The sequence below is a fragment of the Coregonus clupeaformis genome, chromosome 16, assembly GCF_020615455.1.
Source record: "Coregonus clupeaformis isolate EN_2021a chromosome 16, ASM2061545v1, whole genome shotgun sequence".
Taxonomy (NCBI): Eukaryota; Metazoa; Chordata; class Actinopteri; order Salmoniformes; family Salmonidae; genus Coregonus; species Coregonus clupeaformis.
The window spans coordinates 46,968,498-46,986,504 of NC_059207.1; the positions used below are offsets into that span (position 1 = coordinate 46,968,498).

The 18,007-nt window shown below is 40.1% G+C and overlaps 1 protein-coding gene across 3 annotated transcripts; it reads right to left on the reverse strand.

Annotated features, from left to right (window-relative positions):
- Window positions 1–6,768: 6,768 nt before the first annotated feature.
- On the reverse strand, window positions 6,769–15,298 carry LOC121585016 (T-box transcription factor TBX1). 3 transcript variants are annotated; one of them, XM_041901327.2, is made up of 8 exons: window positions 14,642–15,296; window positions 12,854–13,244; window positions 11,049–11,150; window positions 10,641–10,812; window positions 10,164–10,319; window positions 8,607–8,674; window positions 8,216–8,316; window positions 6,769–7,850 (listed from the first exon to the last, which is right to left on the reverse strand). In XM_041901327.2, exons 1-8 carry the CDS (start codon window positions 14,826–14,828, stop codon window positions 7,465–7,467), a joined length of 1,563 nt encoding a protein of 520 aa, XP_041757261.1. In that variant the 5' UTR covers window positions 14,829–15,296; the 3' UTR covers window positions 6,769–7,464. The 3 variants fall into 3 exon arrangements, with proteins under 3 accessions (XP_041757261.1, XP_041757262.1, XP_041757263.1); XM_041901328.2 differs by having other exon boundaries at window positions 12,854–13,193; window positions 14,642–15,295; XM_041901329.2 differs by lacking the exon at window positions 11,049–11,150 and having other exon boundaries at window positions 14,642–15,298.
- Between the last annotated feature and the right edge of the window lie 2,709 nt (window positions 15,299–18,007).

Below are 18,007 nucleotides of genomic sequence, written 5' to 3' on the forward strand. Positions count from 1 at the left end.
TTGTGATTGAATATTTTCTTTCAGTTCAGTCAAGAGTATTTAGCTTAGCCTAGGCCTCTTCTATGCTATTACAGCACAGGGTTTAATAGACCTTGGTCTATTAATGGTGGGTTGGATTACTGGGTGTTGACGATGACGTGAGATTAACTGAGCCTGAATGTTTATAAAATAGAAATGAATAGGAATATGATTGTAAGAAAATAATAGTTTTCTGCTTGAGAGCAGGTAAAATGCCATGCTTTGTAGGCAGAGTTGTCTTTATTGATCGTATGCACACTAATATGAATGTATCACGGTTGTTTCTCTCTAGTGATGATGTTTTTATATTCAGCATAAAATGTCCTTCAGCGTTGTCAAATGGAACATAAACTGTAGTACCTTCACTCGCTGAAAAGCTTTGGGAAAATGTGAAACACTTGCTCTGCTCTCTCTGCATGTCTTTTAGGTAAACGACTCCAGTAGGTCTACCTCGGCTTGTTTTTAATATCTGTCCCCAGATATGCCAAGCTGCCGGTGTGCGGCAGGAGAAATGTACACAAAGGTAAAACAAACTGAGCACAGCTCTGATAGGCTTGTCACAACAGATGGGCCAGATGCAGATGAGTGTGAAATTATGCCTGTGGTTGCATTAGCATTCATTCTCCTGAGTCTGTCCTCATATGGCAAGCATTTGGCATCTTATCTTCTTTGGAGCTGAAGACATCTGTGTGCATAGCTAGGCTGTACAGAAATACCAAAGATTTCACTCAAGTCTTATTTTTCTGTCTGATTGGAGTATGTTTTTCCACAGGTTCAGCCTGAGACATGCCCACTCACCTTTAAAGCATGAGGTTAGTAGTGGGGAAACACAGGAATTCATGTCAGTGTTTAGGCCTATCTGAGCTGAATGTGCAGCAAAAATTATGAACAGTCATGGCCCTAAGTTTAAAATGTAGCCTATATGTCGCAGATCATTGTGAACCATTATTATGGCAAATATACACTGAACAAAAATATAAACGCAACATGTAAAGTGTTGGTCCCATGTTTCATTAACTGAAAAAAATCCCCAAAATAGCTTATTTCTCTCACATTTGATGCACCCATTTGTTTACATCCCTGTTAGTGAGTGTTTCTCCTTTGCCAAGATAATCCATCCACCTGACAGGTGTGGCATATCAAGAAGCTGATTAAACAGCATGATCTTTACCTTGTGCTGGGGACAATTAAAGGCCACTCACTCTAAAATGTGCAGTTTTGTCACACAACAATGCCACAGATGTCTTGAGATAGCGTGCAATTGGCATGCTGACTGCAGGAATGGCCACCAGAGCTGTTGCCAGAGAATTGAATGTTAATTTCTCTACCATAAGCCGCCTCCAACATCGTTTTAGGGACTTTGGCAGTACGTCCAACCGGCCTCACAACCGCAGACCATATGTAATGCGTCGTGTGGGAGAGCGGTTTGCTGATGTCAACGCTGTGAACAGAGCGTCCCATGGTGGCGTTGAGGTTTTGGTATGGGCAGGCATAAGCTATGGACAATGAACACAATTGCATTTTATCAATGTCAATTTAAATGCACCGAGATACCATGACGAGATCCTGAGGACCATTGTCGTGTTATTCATCCACCGCCATTACCTCATGTTTCAGCATGATAATGTACGATCCCGTGTCGCAAGGATCTGTACACAATTCCTGGAAGCTGAAAATGTCCCAGTTCTTCCATGGCCTGCATACTCACCCGACATGTCACCCATTGAGCATGTTTGGGATGCTCTGGATCGATGTGTACAACAGCAAGTTCCAGTTCCCGACAATATCCAGCAACTTCGCACAGCCATTGAAGAGGAATGGGACAACATTCCACAGGCCACAATTAGCCGGATCAACTCTATGTGAAGGAGATGTGTCATGCTGCATGAGGCAAATGGTGGTCACACCAGATTCTGACTGGTTTTCTGATCCACGCCCCTACCTTCTTTTTTTTAAGGTATCTGTTATCAACAGATGCATATCTGTATTCCCAGTCATGTGAAATCCATAGATTAGGGCCTAATTTATTTATTTTAATTGATTGATTGATTTCCTTATATGAACCATAACTCAGTAAAATCTTTGAAATTGTTACATGTTTGTTTATATTTTTGTTCAAAAATAGTTTTAGTTGTAATAGTTCAATTACTTTTTTGTTGTTGCAAGGAGCAGCATTCGGCCCCTAAAATGAACTGCTGTTTTAGATGTTGTATATTTAATTCTACTTGTCCTACCGTTTGGTTCCTCTAGCAGGCATAGGCTACTTTATGTAACGTGGTATGTTTACAGGGCATTTTATATGCCAAAAATATGCATAGAAATTAAATTAATAGCAATGGAGTGTATTATCAACGATATTTAAGAGTTATGCTACTTTTGAGCCGCAATGTAGGCTATAGTATACCCCTGTAATAAAATCTGTCATGCGTAAATGTCCAGTTTGGGTTTAGATGACTGTGGTAAGTTTATGGGACTTGTGTCCAAGCGGTAATTATCTGTCAGTTATGGCCATGGACTCCTGTCCTGTCCTCACCTGACGGTTCTCAGCGAGCGGACAGTCGGAGAGCAGCGCAGGTTCGGGACTACTGGCCCCACATCAAGGCAAAGCACTGCAAGGATAAACACAGCTGGGTCGACCTAACAGAAGAGTCCTCGACCTAACGGAAGAGGCCTGGGTCTCGGTGTCCTTGCCTTCCTGATGAGTCACTTCTCATTACGCCCAGCCGAAGTTCAGCTCACGCGAAGGGAGCCTAAATTCCCCAGACTGATGCTTCCTGTCCAGGTCACACAGGAACCAGGAATATTGGAAAATAAAGGAAAATGTGTTTTAAGTATTTATCAACTACAAAATCATTAGTAAATGTGCAATACCATGTAATAATAATAACAATAGCAGTATTGTTTATAAATTAGCGTAAAAAGTTAACATTGAAGAACCAGTCCATATCGAATCAGTGCATGATGGTAGGCCTATAAAGGCAACATTTCGTGAATCCATTCTTTGCTTCCAAATGTATCATATAATCACACTTTTATCCTGGAGTTCATGCAGATATTTCAATGTAAATGTTAGAATTGTTTATACATTAGGCTTGCATTATTTTAGTTATTGAATAATTACTTTTTTATTAAACGTGCCTATTTTGTAGAAATGTAGTGTCAGAACTTTCAATCGAAAAAAGTATTGTTTTTCCAAGGCTAATTTGATAATCAAATGTATCCGTGTGGGTTTCGATTTGAATCTTAATTTTGTTCGAATTTGAAAATATGTAGCATAGTCCTAACCTACAGTAAAATTATTGCCTTTGGAAAAACGATTTGCCTCAAACGAGAGTAGCTCTTATTCCATATATTCCTGAATTCCACGTTTTCAGGTCTCTGTTATTGGTGTTAGTACCCAAAACAGAATTTATACGATCAATTAGTTGCTGGTCAAATGAGTGGACACATTATTTAACCTTAGATTACTTCACAAGTCATTAACAGGCAGAGGTCAACCTGTGCATGGTCGTCCTTTTCCTCTACCTAGGACCCTTCCGCAGCTGCATGCGTTTGAAGAGAAGATGCCTAATTTAAATGAATCATGACGTTTCCTATTGTCATGACAAACAGCATGTTATTTTAGCAAGAATTATCCTTGACAATAAAGCATCCCTCATAGGACCGACTTGAAATAGAGACAACACTGCACGGAATAGGAATGTGTGTTTTCAGCTTTTTATCCTTTTTAAGCTAAAAATATACCACTACTGTTGTGTTTCATGTGAGGAATATATCCTTTAAAGGTCCAACGCAGCCGTTTTTTAAAATCTCTATATAAAATAATTTCTGGGTAACAATTAAGTAGCTTTGCTGCGATTTGTTTTCAATTAAAATTGTAAAAAATAAACAAAAATAGCAAAGAGCAATTTCTCAAGCAAGAATTTTGCTAGGGCTGTCTGGGAGTGGTCACGTGTTTGACTGCAGTGGGCCTTTAAGAGGAAATGTTTAGTGCTTTAATCTTGTCTGTGTGGAAGAGACAAAGTGGGTATTTTTCTGGGAAGTCAGATGGTTGGCTGTATGACCTGTTGTTCATGGTAAAAGCTATTCCTGCTCCTGATATTGTAGATGCTTTTAAGTTTAAAAAACGTTTAATGTTGATAATGCGTTTGAATCCATCAGCAGTATTTTGTTTTCTCAATGATTTCAGGTAGCAATTGCACAATTTGATTTATATCGTGGTCTAGACCAATTGACAAATCTGGCTGCAAAAATAATTTGTTTTATAGACTACACTTTTTGTTTAATTTGCCAACATAACATTTTGAAATATATAATAGGTTGCTGCAAAAAATTGCCTATAAATAGTGTATATGCTTACACAGGCTTTTTACATTTCAAGCTAAAAAAGTATGATTTTGTTTCAGAACAAGAAATAAGTAATGTTTGATTTAATAGATTGGGTTGGATAGAATTCCTAATTGAGTATCAAATGTTGTTGCTATTGGCAGACTGTTCGCTAGGTTGCTCAATATCATGGCCTGTTGATTTTTTAGTTCTTTGTGTTTATTTTCACACACACACTCTTGCCCCACACACAACCCACATTATATACAGTGCCTTCGGAAAGTATTCAGACCCCTTGATTTTTTTCCCACATTTTGTTACGTTACAGCTTTATTCTAAAAATGATTAAATAAATACAATTCTCAGCAATCTACACACAATACCTCATAATGATAAAGTGAAAACAAGTTTTTAGAAATGTTTGCTAATTTATTAAAAATAAAAAACATACCTTATTTACATAAGTATTCAGACCCTTTGCTATGAGACACGAAATTGAGGTCAGGTGCATCCTGTTTCCATTGATCATCCTTGAGATGTTTCTACAACTTGATTGGAGTCCACCTGTGGTAAATTCAATTGATTGGACATGATTTTGAAAGGCACACATCTATATATGGTCCCACAGTCGACAGTGCATGTCAGACCAAAAACCAAGCCATGAAGAATTGTCCGTAGAGCTCCGAGACAGGATTGTGTCGAGGCACAGATCTGGGGAAGGGTACCAAAACATTTCTGCAGCATTGAAGGTCCCCAAGAACACAGTGGCCTCCATCATTCTTAAATGGAAGCAGTTTGGAACCAGCAAGACTCTTCCTAGAGCTGGCTGCCCCGGCCAAACTGACCAATTGGGGGAGAAGGGCCTTGGTCACCAAGAACCCGATTGTCACTCTGACAGAGCTCTAGAGTTCCTCTGTGGAGATGGGAGAACCTTCCAGAAGGACAACCATCTCTGCAGCACTCCGTCATTCAGGCCTTTATGGTAGAGTGGCCAGATGGAAGCTACTCCTCAGTAAAAGGCACATGACAGCCCTCTTGGAGTTTGCCAAAAGGCACCAAAAGTCTCTCAGACCATGAAAAACAAGATTCTCTGGTCTGATGAAACCAAGATTGAACGCTTTGACCTGAATGCCAAGAGCCACTTTTGGAGGAAATATGGCACCATCCCTAGGGTGAAGCATGGTGGTGGCAGCATCATGCTGTGTGGATGTTTTTCAGCGGCAGGGACTGGGAGACTAGTCAGGATCGAGGCAAAGCTGAACGGAGCAAAGTACAGAGAGATCCTTGATGAAAACCTGCTCCAGAGCACTCAGGACCTCAGACTGGGGCGAAGGTTCACCTTTCAACAGGACAACGACCCTAAGCACACAGCCAAGACAACGCAGTCGTGGCTTCAGGACAAGTCTCAATGTCCTTGAGTGGCCTAGCCAGAGCCCGGACTTTAACCTGATCGAACATCTTTGGAGAGACCTGAAAATAGCTGTGCTGCGATGCTCCCCATCCAACCTGACAGAGCTTGAGAGGATCTGCAGATAAGAATTGGAAAAACTCCCCAAATACAGGTGTGCCAAGCTTGTAGCGTCATACCCAAGAGGACTCAAGGCTGTAATCGCTGCCAACGATGCTTCAACATAGTACTGAGTAAAGGGTCTGAATACTTATGTAAATGTGATATTTCAGTTTTTTTATTTGTCATAAATTTGCAAAAATTTAAAATAAACTGTTTTTGCTTTGTCATTAAGGGGTATTGTGTGCAGATTGATGAGGGGAAAAAACAATTTCATCAATTTTAGAATAAGTTTGTAACCTAACAAAATGTAGAAAAAGGGGTCTGAATACTTTGCGAAGGCACTCAGAACACACACACACACAAGTGGAATTAATGGGCTTGGCCTTTCCATGTGTGTGTTTACCTTTGGAAGAATGTCATATTACTGTGAAACTGTGTGTGTGTGTGTGTGTGTGTGGCGTGAATCCTCTTCTATGCAACACACCATTGAATAATTCTGTAGACCCGGGTGTGGATGCTGACATTTGAACTGTAGCATATCGGTGTACAACCTAATGTTTAGACAGGTTCCAAGTCCTCTCTCTCACACATATACACTGAACACCATAATCCAACTCAGTAAATCCAGTTTGAGAAAACGGAACAATGCAATCATTGAGGCAAGGTCTTTCCTGGGCTTATGATATCGTGTAGCTCAGTTGGTAGAGCATGGCGCTTGCAATGCCAGGGTTGTGGGTTCGATTCCCACGGGGGGCCGCTATGAAAATGTATGCACTCACTAACTGTAAGTCGCTCTGGATAAGAGCGTCTGCTAAATGACTAAAATGTAAATGTAAATGATAGCATACAGGCAGGGATTTGAATGGAGGACTGGGAGAAAGATGCTTTATGAATTAAAAGTTTAGAATGTGATGTTTATTTTACAGTTACAGAACAATCATTCTGCTTCTTTATTTACTTAGAATTGCTGCAAGTCAGTGCCATGGTACAACCTTCTCAGGGCTACATCTCAGGATGGTTCAAAAATCTAATCAAATTTTTTTTTCTCAAACAAAATCATTTCAAAGGCATTTTAACACCTAACTGATGAGCTCAACATGCAAATATCTTGTATATTTATGGAAGCTTGATTGACTATATAACATATGGCTTTTTTGAAAGCAAAAAAACAACAAAGTGCATCCAACACAAAAATAATAATTTCCAGTCCGTGATAATGCATCATCCATGTTTTAAGAGAGGGCTCACTGTCTGCTTTGCTCTACCACGCAGGCAAAAAGGTGCCCTCATGGAGAGCTATTGCTGTCAATGTTCAGAGGTCAAGACAGACCCCTGCTCGGGCTCAGAGGGCAGTCTGTACTTCCTGCCAAGATACATTTCCCTTAAATAAATACGGAAGTGTTTGTCTCTCTGTGGGGTGGAGGGTATCCAGCAACAGGGGCGCACTGCGCAAGCTCCAGACGCACTTGACGTTGCATCAGCCATGAAGACAGAGTTGTGTTGTCCCTCCCCTCCTATGTGTTTGCTTTTCCACAGCGCTAGCTAGCTAGTAGCGGTAGCCCAGGTGTGTGGGCCATGGGCAGCGGCTGCCAGCTACAGCTATACGTTCATTATCTTGGCCCATAGTCATAGTTAGCGGGGGCGCTGGTGGCAGAGTACATGTTAGCTGTGGCTGGGTTCATGTGGTGGTGGTACGTGTGTCCTCTGATGCCGGGTAAAGGGTAGGGCGATGGCCGGGTCTTAGCCCCCAGGTAGTGTTCGTAGGATGTGGGGTACTTGTAGGGGTGGTGGTGCAGGGTGTCTGGGGGCAGCGGGTGGCCGTCTGGGGTACGCAAGTCGTGGGGAGGGCTGGGCCGGCCGCTGGTGAGGGGGACGGCGTGGAGGCCTCCTGGGATGGGGAGAGCGGGGCTGAGGACGCGTGACATCAGCTGGTGGGCGGGGTCAGCATGCATCGGCGTGCCACTGGGGTCCCGGTCGTAGTCCCGCCTACTGTCCTCTAAAGTCAACAACAAACAATAGCAGATAGTCAGAGATCGGTAGACTGTCATGTAGGCTATAGTATAACACATTAGCCAAGCCAAGAGCAAGCATACCAAAGCATCCTAATCTGTGGTCATACAATGCATTTCTATAATTCTGCAATCTACGTTTACTGTAGGTGATATCTGTTCTATATTTTACATGGATATAAACATATGAAAGCAAACATTTACTCATATTTCAGTTATAGCATTGGTAAATTAAGATGAAATGTGTACTTTTGTTATAAAAGATAACAATTCCTGGATTCATTAGGTCTCTCAGTGAAGGTAATGAACTTTTAAATGATATTCCTCATCTGAAAAAGGGAGGGCAATAGACCTTTCTCTGAGCCATTCTGCTGTGGGGGAGACGACATTGGGTTCCTTGTTCTTGCAAAGGCACTCATAATTGGCAGAGAGCCTGGCCTGTGATTCCTGGGCCTGGAGCAGAGAGAATGGATTCAGTTACACTGTAAAATATTTTAATGGGTGTCAAAAACAACATTATCTTCATTATGTATTAAGATAGAGGATGCACATTAACAGAGCCACAAGACACAAATAATTAAATGTGATTTACTTATGTATCACATTGGCTGTAAATAGACTAGCACATATTTCATGTTCACTGGTTTTATTAAGACAATTTGATGCAGTTTTTGTGAAAATTAATCCAATTAATTGTCACTGATGAATTGAGTAGACCTAAATGGAGTTTTAAGTTTTCTCACCAGTCCTCCGGATCACAGTCCCTGAAGCCCTTTGCAAAAGGATTACTGGCGATTTTCAGCTGCGTGATCTACAACCAAAAGGACATATTCAAGTAACCCTCCATGTCAAAGTGGAAAGTCCAACCCAGAACAACTTTCATCATTACGTGACAGGCTATTCACGCCCTTTTCAGGCTTTTGGGTTTAGGTTATGATTAGGGTTAAATACATAACATTCGAACCTGTAATATTCACGAAATACAATGTAGCCTAGGACTACTCAACACGAAAAAATAGAGCGGAACGTGTATCTGCCTATGGCGTGATATAGACCTAACTAGTGAGGGTCAAAGCGTTTACCGTTACGTTGACATACATAACGACGCTATAGCGCTCCCCATTTCCCTTGTATCGAAACATGCCTGTTATAACCAACATGTTAAAAGGTAGGCAAGGCATTTATTAACATAGGCTACAAATGTAAAACTATTTTTTTTGTAATATAGGCTAGGTCTATGCCTACAAAATTACAGTTTAGGCCTAAAAAGTGATTTATTGTGGCCTTGACACTGAATAGAAATATCAGCTAAACATGTCATTTTTAATAATTGATGAGACTAATAGTTTTGTACATCCGCGAATGAAGTTATGTGGTCATGAATTTCCGGAATGAGTGGAACAACAAAATGAAAGCCCCTTAGTGCGCGTTGGAGACCAGTTGGATACGGAGGGGTCAAACAGATAGAACACATAGCAGGAAAGACAGAGGAAAAAATGAAACTGGGCAGCTGTGCAGGGGCATCAGTGACACACAGACAACTTTCAGGCGCAAAAAATCTCACGTAAAGGATTTATGTTCAGCTATTTGATACAATAAAATATATATTTTTAAAGTTCACGGGAGGGATACTGAAGCAGAGGCAAGAAACAGATGTTTCGTAAAATGAATGATCAGGTCATAAAAGCGTTTTTTGGCCTATAGTCTATTTCTTAAATGTGGTTGTCATGTCTTAATTTAAAGATGGTCAGCTTAATCCATAATCTATTTCACTGGGGGCATAAATACTATTCTTTATGTAGCCTAAATTGTTGTTTTATCAAATAAAACCATGTTTACTTGCAATGCATGCTGTTAGGTTGTGCCTTGTTCGAAATATGGAATGGTCAAATAATGCACACATGAATAAAAAATATATATATTTGCGTCTCTTGCGTCAGTTACAGGCTATTCGTTTGCCAAACGAATTATTTTTCATGCTAATTATTAGGTTAATTACTAGTCTAATACAAGTGTATAACCTAACACATTAGGCCGTATTAGTTTTACCTCATTATTATAGAAATACAGGCACGCAGGCTGGCCCCACGTTTATCCTGTTGTTTTAGGCCTGTTGTTTTATATTTGGCCTCATTCAGTTATATTTTTAAAATTGTCCCATGTTGCAAAAACACTGCCTGTTCACGAAATATAGTGTAAATTCAACAACAACAATAACGACCATCTATTATCATGTTATAATGTTATGTTATAATTTGTGTTGTTATATCTGCATAGCATATAGAGGACGATATCCTTACCCTGTGGTTCTGGTATGCTGTTACCGCCGTGAACCGTGTTTCCTCAAAAACAAAGGTCTTATAATTCTCCTCCGCATACTTCTCGCTGTCTTTGCGTGGGTCCACATAGACGACGTGGAACCTTGGCTGGTATCTGTGCATTGAGTTTAGAATGATCTGCAGGGGGAGAGAGGAAGAGGTAAAATATTAAAATAATGTAAAATCAATTTAAAAAATAACTAGACCTATATAATTTCCCAGAGCCATCCAATACAAATGGGTAAACTGGAAAAATGGTATGTGTAGTTTAGGAAATGTGAAAAAATTATTTAAATGATGTACTCTCTTTAAAGTCATTTGAAAGCAGATACAAGTAGTTCAAATACATACTTTCAAATAGTGTAATGTGACGTGGCCTATAGGATATAGGCTATAACATCTTACTCATGGATACACATTTTATTTAGTAAACCAGGGTCTTCGCTACAATATACTTACGTGTCCATTGTCATCCAGTAAATTGTTAGTGAGTTTAAGTTTATCGAATGAGACTATCTGCTTCATCCACTGTGCGCCCTTGGCCGGAGAGTCAGGGTGGTAGTGAACTCTCCCGGGAGTAGCAGGGTCAGCTTTACCTGCCACCAGCCACGAGGAGCTGTGGAAAGCATACCTATGACAGGTAGAAAAAAAACGAGCAACATTTTCATCGAGGTTACAGGGGTCTCAATGGATACGTTCTGTTTTCCCAACAAATTAATGGTCTCGAGCCTACTTTGAGTTGGATGCACGTCCACTGGAACTATAGGCCATAACCCTACACCCACTACAGCTAATGTTCACTGGCACAAAATATTTCCCAAGAAAATTGTAGATTTGTATCTTGTTCATTTGGTAAATAAAACGTACCTGTATCTTTTGTCGTCGACTGGTAAGAAATCCATTAGCAGCATGTAGTCTGCCATAGGATCCATTCCAAAAATTTTAACTTGAAACGTAGGAAACATTCGCCTGACAGAGAAAACACATGGCTATATTAAAATCAGTTTTCTTTGACTTGGCTCTATCATTGTCTATGGGCTGATCTGGGGTTTACTTGCGATTGTGAGATTTCGGCAAATTCCATCAGGATATAAGCAATATGTTGGGATATGCTTTTTGATAACATGTTGCCTTTTTACAACAGTCGAAAATATTATTTCACCCGTAGTCACAACAGTATTGTTATGGGTTTTGAGTTTTTGCGTTTGTTGTTGCGGTAGGCCTATGTGATGATATGACGCCTTCCTATTCAAGAAAAAAGCAAGCCCGGGATTTTAGGCCTATACTGTGTATGAAGCGATTCAATGGGTGGATAAACGACGTGTTACATTTTTGCTTAACCCAAATTACGCTTTATATAACACTGTACATTCACTTGCATTTCTCTTCTACCCTTTTTTGGATTCCAGTCATATATACGCACGCACGCACGCACGCAGCGAGGGGCTGTTATTTTTATTTCCCGTCTCTTTAATAAATATGCCTACTTTCTCTTTCACTCTCCTACTCACGCTCACACTCACATAAGGGTGTATCATACCGTAAAATGTTTTAATGTGTGTGGAGTAATCCGCCAAACCAGTGAAAGTGATCCTAAAATCACCGCTCAATTAACGTCAGTGTCTATTCAAGGCTGCAGTTGTGGATAGGTGAGGCTAAAGTAGCTTTTAAAGTGCCCTCCCTCGGATCCTGTGTTGCTTAGTATCTCTGGAATGACAGATGGTTTTCTGCTGTCACCCTAAAGGTAAACTGAGCCTGCGCAAACGCCATCTCTTATGGAGCTCAAATCCATAAAACACTAAGTATTTAATTAAAAAAACGCAGTTATTAAAAGTAAACTGATAGATATGGCAAGTGGGCCTAGTCATACAGAGAAATTAATCAATATGTTTTTTGACTGATATTTCAATTACTTGTGACATTGTCGCGTAAATTGGGGTTTAGGGTTGCAGAAATAAATGCCTTAGGTATGGTGTTATTACTCAGGATAGGAAAGCTCAAATTCAACTTTTGTGCTGTGGGCCTATGTCAAGGAAAGCACGACCCATTTACGCATACAACTCTTCTCTAAAACGCATGCGTAAATGTTGGATAAATATGGTAATTTTATTCAGTCAGAAATATTTAGCTTTCTCTGCCCAAACATGTAGGCCGTTTTAAATGTATTTGTGGGGAAATAGCATAGTCTTAATTGTATCCACTACTACAAATAAAAATGCTTAATTTAAGAGAATGCTTAACATACAAACTGTAGGCTAATAAGCCTATTTGATTCCGTTCCAATCTGTCTAGAAATTATATCAGGGGTCTGTCTGTCTATTGGCTGGGGATAGTTATATTACAACACTACATAATATTCCTTAAATAGTTTATTAGTGAATAGTTTGTCTAAATAGTATTGTAAAATATGACGAACAATTAAAAAAGCATAAGCTGAAAGATGTTTTCAGTAGATCGAAAGGCCTGTATATTGCTGCGTAATTTACATTGCAGCATCAACATCAATTTGTAATTGACTATACACACCGACTTTAAATATTATCTCCCAACATATCTCATGATTTATGTTGTATGTGTGAGCTCTCAGGGGATACATTTGAGCTCATATCTGGAGGCCCAATTCACCCTAACCCAGTGAAGCCTGCATGTATCATGGTGTAAATTCCACTCACCTTCCAGCCTTGGTAACGATCATCTCTGTTCCCAGCTGATTAAATTCATCCCATAAAGCTTTCATCTCCAACTGAACGTTAATGTTGGCCACCTTAGGGTTCTTTTTCACCAGAGACTTGCTGTTCGGCGTGGAGCTGGAGGACGATGAAGAACAGTTGGAAGTCCCGGTGTCGCTCTGCTGGGCCTGGGCCGGGTTCGACCCCGAGTAGTTGTAGCTGTGTTGAGCCGCCGGGCAAGGCTCAAAGTGGGCTTCATGTTGGCTGTAGGGGTCCCCGGGGGACGGAGAGAGATGGTAACTCCCTGACGTGTTGAGGCTGCTTAGGCTGCTAGTAGTGAAGGCTGCAACATCGCAAAAATGGGACAGCTGCGTCAGCCACGGACTGGATATTGCTGAAATCATTCCAAAAGCTGGATTTTACTATATGCGTTGCACTTGTGGATAGAAAAAAAAATAACAACACTGAAAGCAGTTGTAGGCTCGAGTTATTTTCTTCAACGTGAAACACCCTTTATAGATTTTCGAATAGTTTTACAATAGTGTGTCTTAGTGTTTTCTGCGTTCATTAATCATCGCTGTTGCATCCAATGCTGTAATAGACCACAGCCTAAATCCTAAAATGTCTGTTGCAGTTACAGAATTCGATCGCAACGTTTCTCGCATAACGTCCAATAGTGAAAAAAAAGTTCATTCAGAACTTTGTTTTTCTGTGACCCTAATTATAATTCCCAATCCTAACCAAAAATTGTTTTGTAGAACTATAACCCTGTGCACACGCAAGTTGTTTTTTCGAGGGATTGTGTTCAAAGGTATTCCAGGCGGCCTCTGCTCTGCTGCTCTACTGCAGTATGATACACTGCAATCCAGACTTCTTCTCTCTTATCTAGGGCCTCCCCTTCACGATAAAACCGGGTCTTATTTCTATTTAGATAAGGAACTGCAGGTAATGTCCCTTTCCCCGCGTTGGGACGAGACTGATTGACAGTGAAGTGCGCCCCTTTTAATGGGCTTTCCGGCACCCATTTACTTTTGGATAAGGGAATCGCCCACATCGTCTTCCCGTAACAATAGATGGGAAAGCTGGCACAGTGGAGGGTAAACGTTTTCACAAGGTAAACAAACACTTATTTGCATGCACAAACAAACACATAAGGTTATTTCGAGGTGAATGTATGTTAAATTGTTCTGCCAAATGGAACTGGGATAAGGGACCCATTCCAGTGTGTTGGATACAGGCCTATCAACTGTTTTTACCATTAATTCGCACTTGTGCCCCATGTAGGCTACCCCCCCCACTAACTTCTCATTCCTTATTTTCAAAATCTGTTATCGTGCTCTTCTCTTCTCTGAAAGTAGTATATACGAACTCACTGTGATTTGAAATGCAACTGAAATCCCTATTTTTGACAAGATATTTCAGTTCTATGAAGATAGGCTATATGTAGCCTATGATTACTGGGTGTTTTATAAGTTATGATTCGTTTATTAGTTATAACTTCTTATCGTCATATGCATCATATTTCTCCCCGAACTTTCCTATAGCCTACTGGACGAGACTTTTCGGGAATAGTTTCATATGAGCCTACTTTTTTACATTCTACTCCAGTATCAACATTGCTTTAGTTATGCATTTCATATCTACACTAACGCAAACATGGTTGCTCAATTTAGGATATTACGGGAACAAGATCACATCTGCATGCAACAACAACAAGAACCTGAGATGAGCAACAAACAAACTTAACGAAAGCAAATATTTACAAGGTTATTGTCAAGACCGCGCTCGTACCTTCCATTTCCCTGGTGACAGTGCTGTAGTGCATTTTAAATGAACTGTAACAGTTGTGCTGGTCTTGCTTGTCCAGGCCAGTGCCGTGTTTGTCAAATGTTGCGTTTCCTGCTTGCTCCGCAGCTGAAATCAGAGAGGCTATACTGAATGCATTTGCCTTTGGAGAGAAGGGTCCGCTGTCGTCCATAGGCGAGAAATAAAGTCGAGAAAAGCCGTCTCTCCTCTGCTTGCTTTATGCTCTATTCCAGAAATCAAGAGACTAGACACATTGCGCAGGAACATACGCTGCAATAGTTATAGTTTTACATTTCGCCTCTAACATTCGGCGAAGTAGGCTATGGGTAACTCCGCTGTTTTCAAAGCAAAGTATTCACACGGAATCTTTTTGAAGATTTGGACAACATTAAAAACTTTGCCCTTGCACGAATTCAGTTGATATGCCCAAACACGTCCACTTGTATCAAAACATCGTTCATCCGCAGAGAGCTGTTCCCTTCTTCCCCCATTCGGTGGCTGGGTGATGTCATAAGAGTTCGCTAGTCTGCCTTGAGGAGAAGCTGCAGCAGAGAGAGAGAATGTCAAAAGTGAGAGCTCCACGCCTCCCATGCATGGCTCGAAAAAAAAGTGTGCACGCTTTGACTGGATGTTTTATTTGAATAAGACCTTGTCAATCACTGTGCCAAATTTTTATCCATTTTGGAAAAAAAGTTGAACGTCATTGCGGATGTCAGGCTTCAAAGTACTGCAATTTTACAGTTAATTATATGTTAGGGTCCTTTGGTTGTGCAAGGATAGTGCGCGTAATTTCCAAATAGTCTACCTTGGACATGTGGGCGTTGTTGTCCCCTCCGGTCTAATTAACTAGCCTATGCATTGTAGTGTTGTTATCCCTACTTTTATGGAGGTAGGAATAGTGTATTAATTTATGGCTATGGTCAATTCATTCACTCACTCACTCACTCACACTCACTCACTCATTAATTTTACGCATAGCCTAATTGGTGCAATGTCTGGCCCAAACCAATAGACCTACATGACCTCTCATTCTATACCTGAATTGATCTCACTATTGATCTCACCATCAGACAATTTTAAGCAATATGGATAGTTTCATTATTATGTGTCTCTAAATGCATTTTCTGACACTTTTTTTCTCTCTCGCAACGCTTACAGATATACTCAAACGTAGGATAGTGTAGTTTGTGGCTGGCCATGGTGGACTGTAAACAAAGTTCAGCGCAAGTGTTAATAAAGTCACTAGGGGCTTGGGCTGCTGTCCTGGAGCCTGTCTGTAACGATAATCATGCGCGATCCTAGGCACTTGACCTTTATATTGCGTTTACAGTAGGCCTATCGGGTTATCAGCTTATCAAGCTTCATAATTAATTAATAGTAACAAAAGTTATGTTTTGTTGAGCTGCTGCGATAGCAACCAGGATTTAGTCTAATTTACACTTGGGCGATTGAATAACTTGCGGCCGCAGCGGGCTACTAATGGGATAAACTAGTTAGCGGCACCGCTGTTGTCTTTGCGGATCAGCCCTATTTGTTTTGGATGTTTGTCTTCGTGCAATCGAGAATAAATAAACTACTGTGGTGAACTGTTGTTTTTAAGTGTAGAATTTTTCAGAACTATCTGGATCATGAATATATTTAGCTAACATAATTAACTAATGCAAATAACCTTGGAAAGGGACACATTTATTTAACCTCAGCCAGCAATCCCTGATTAGTTATCTTTGTTTAATTACTACAGTATCTAAACATATAGGCCCTACACTTAAGTCGTATGTTGTTATACAGTAGCAGGCAGCTTAAAATGCATAACCATTTGATAGCCTACTAGACCTAAACCATTTCTAGATAGGATATAATACACAATTATATGTTTTTATTGCTTTATTCCCATATAATCTATAAGCCTACATGTTTACTATGTTATATTGATATTTCAAGAAAATGCAAGACTAACAATGTATCAAGTAGTCCACCTCAATGCAACGCGGCCATTTCCTTCTTTTTATCAGATGATGCCATTGATACCAGCTCACTTAATCATTGCCAAGTCGGAAGCGTCCTTTGTAAATACCCAGGTGATAACAGACAAAATACAGAACCTGATAAAATAGGAAGACTGTTTAGGAATTCGCTTGAAGGCCTTGGCGCACAAGCGGGAGGAGCATGAAAACACTAGACTTATTTAAGCATGTTGCATGAATACTTAAGATGAGTTAATAGATACAACATTTCCGAATTATTGAGAGAAATGGTTTATAATATTAAAACATATTTTCATTAGGCTACCAGGCCACTTGAATGGACATAGCCTGAACATCTTATTTTTCCTATTGAGTTGCCTGATATTGAGCCTATCAGTGTTTTATCTTCACTCACAAATTCAATTAGCCTATAAATGTTATAGCCTATAAACCTATAGGTAGGTTAAATAGGCTTACTTTCACATCGCGAATAAGAAACAATAGCAGTAACCCAAAGCGTTGGTGCATAGGCTATACTGCACCAAACGTTTAACACTTTTTGAATGGCCATATTCATTGTAATTATAATGGAAATGTTTCCTGACCATTTGAAACCCATATTTTACATTTATTCAAAGCGTGGTTAGTTTCGCGGGACTCTCCGCAGCGCCGGCCATGTTTCCTGTAATGACTCCTGCTGGCTCCTCACTCTACACCAGGTGTGCCTGTTGCTACTCCGCATAGCTTACCGTAGTACCTCTAAAGTTTTTGCAGTTCTGTTGCGCGCAATGAGAAGCATCCTGTCGTTGTTACTAGTGTGTTATGTGTTATGGAAAGTAATTAGCAATAGGCCTACATTAGCTCTCCAGTCTCTAGGTGCAGCACGACATCCTCCATAGCCTATTCCGATTAACTTCATTGAGCACTTGGGGCCAAGTGACCTAATTAACAGGCAGCTCAACCAATTTTAAATGAAATTAAACATATGAAATGAAACATGTGAATTTTGTTAGGCATATTTTATCTCAACCAATGCCATTTAGTAAAAGGATCATGTGGTTTTCATTATCGAACTCCTGTATTTTTTCAAACACACATTCAAAGATGGCTGAAAGGAAGTGAATGTTGGAAGTGAACGTTAGCAAAACCGAACCTCATTAATTACACATTTTCAGTTGGGTACTAATTGTGTGTAAAATGTTGTTGACCTCTAAAACATATTTTTGGAAAAAATGTTGTTTTATAATTTTAGGAACTCTTGAAGAATATGCTCTACCAGGCGGTTGAGTTGCCCATTAAAGGAATATTTAGTCTAAGCTAGCTATTATGGACAATATAGAAATATTGTTATGTGATTATTTTTTTGGTCTGTGCAAATATAACAATC

Coding starts and splice junctions, on each gene's coding strand:
- LOC121585016 (XM_041901327.2), bottom strand. CDS start 14,828: ATGGACGACAGCGGACCCTTCTCTCCAAAGGCAAATGCATTCAGTATA. Junction 11,151..12,853: donor ATCGTTACCAAGGCTGGAAG/GTGAGTGGAATT, acceptor TTTCTCTGTCAG/GCGAATGTTTCCTACGTTTC. Junction 10,320..10,640: donor TACTGGATGACAATGGACAC/GTAAGTATATTG, acceptor CTCCCCCTGCAG/ATCATTCTAAACTCAATGCA.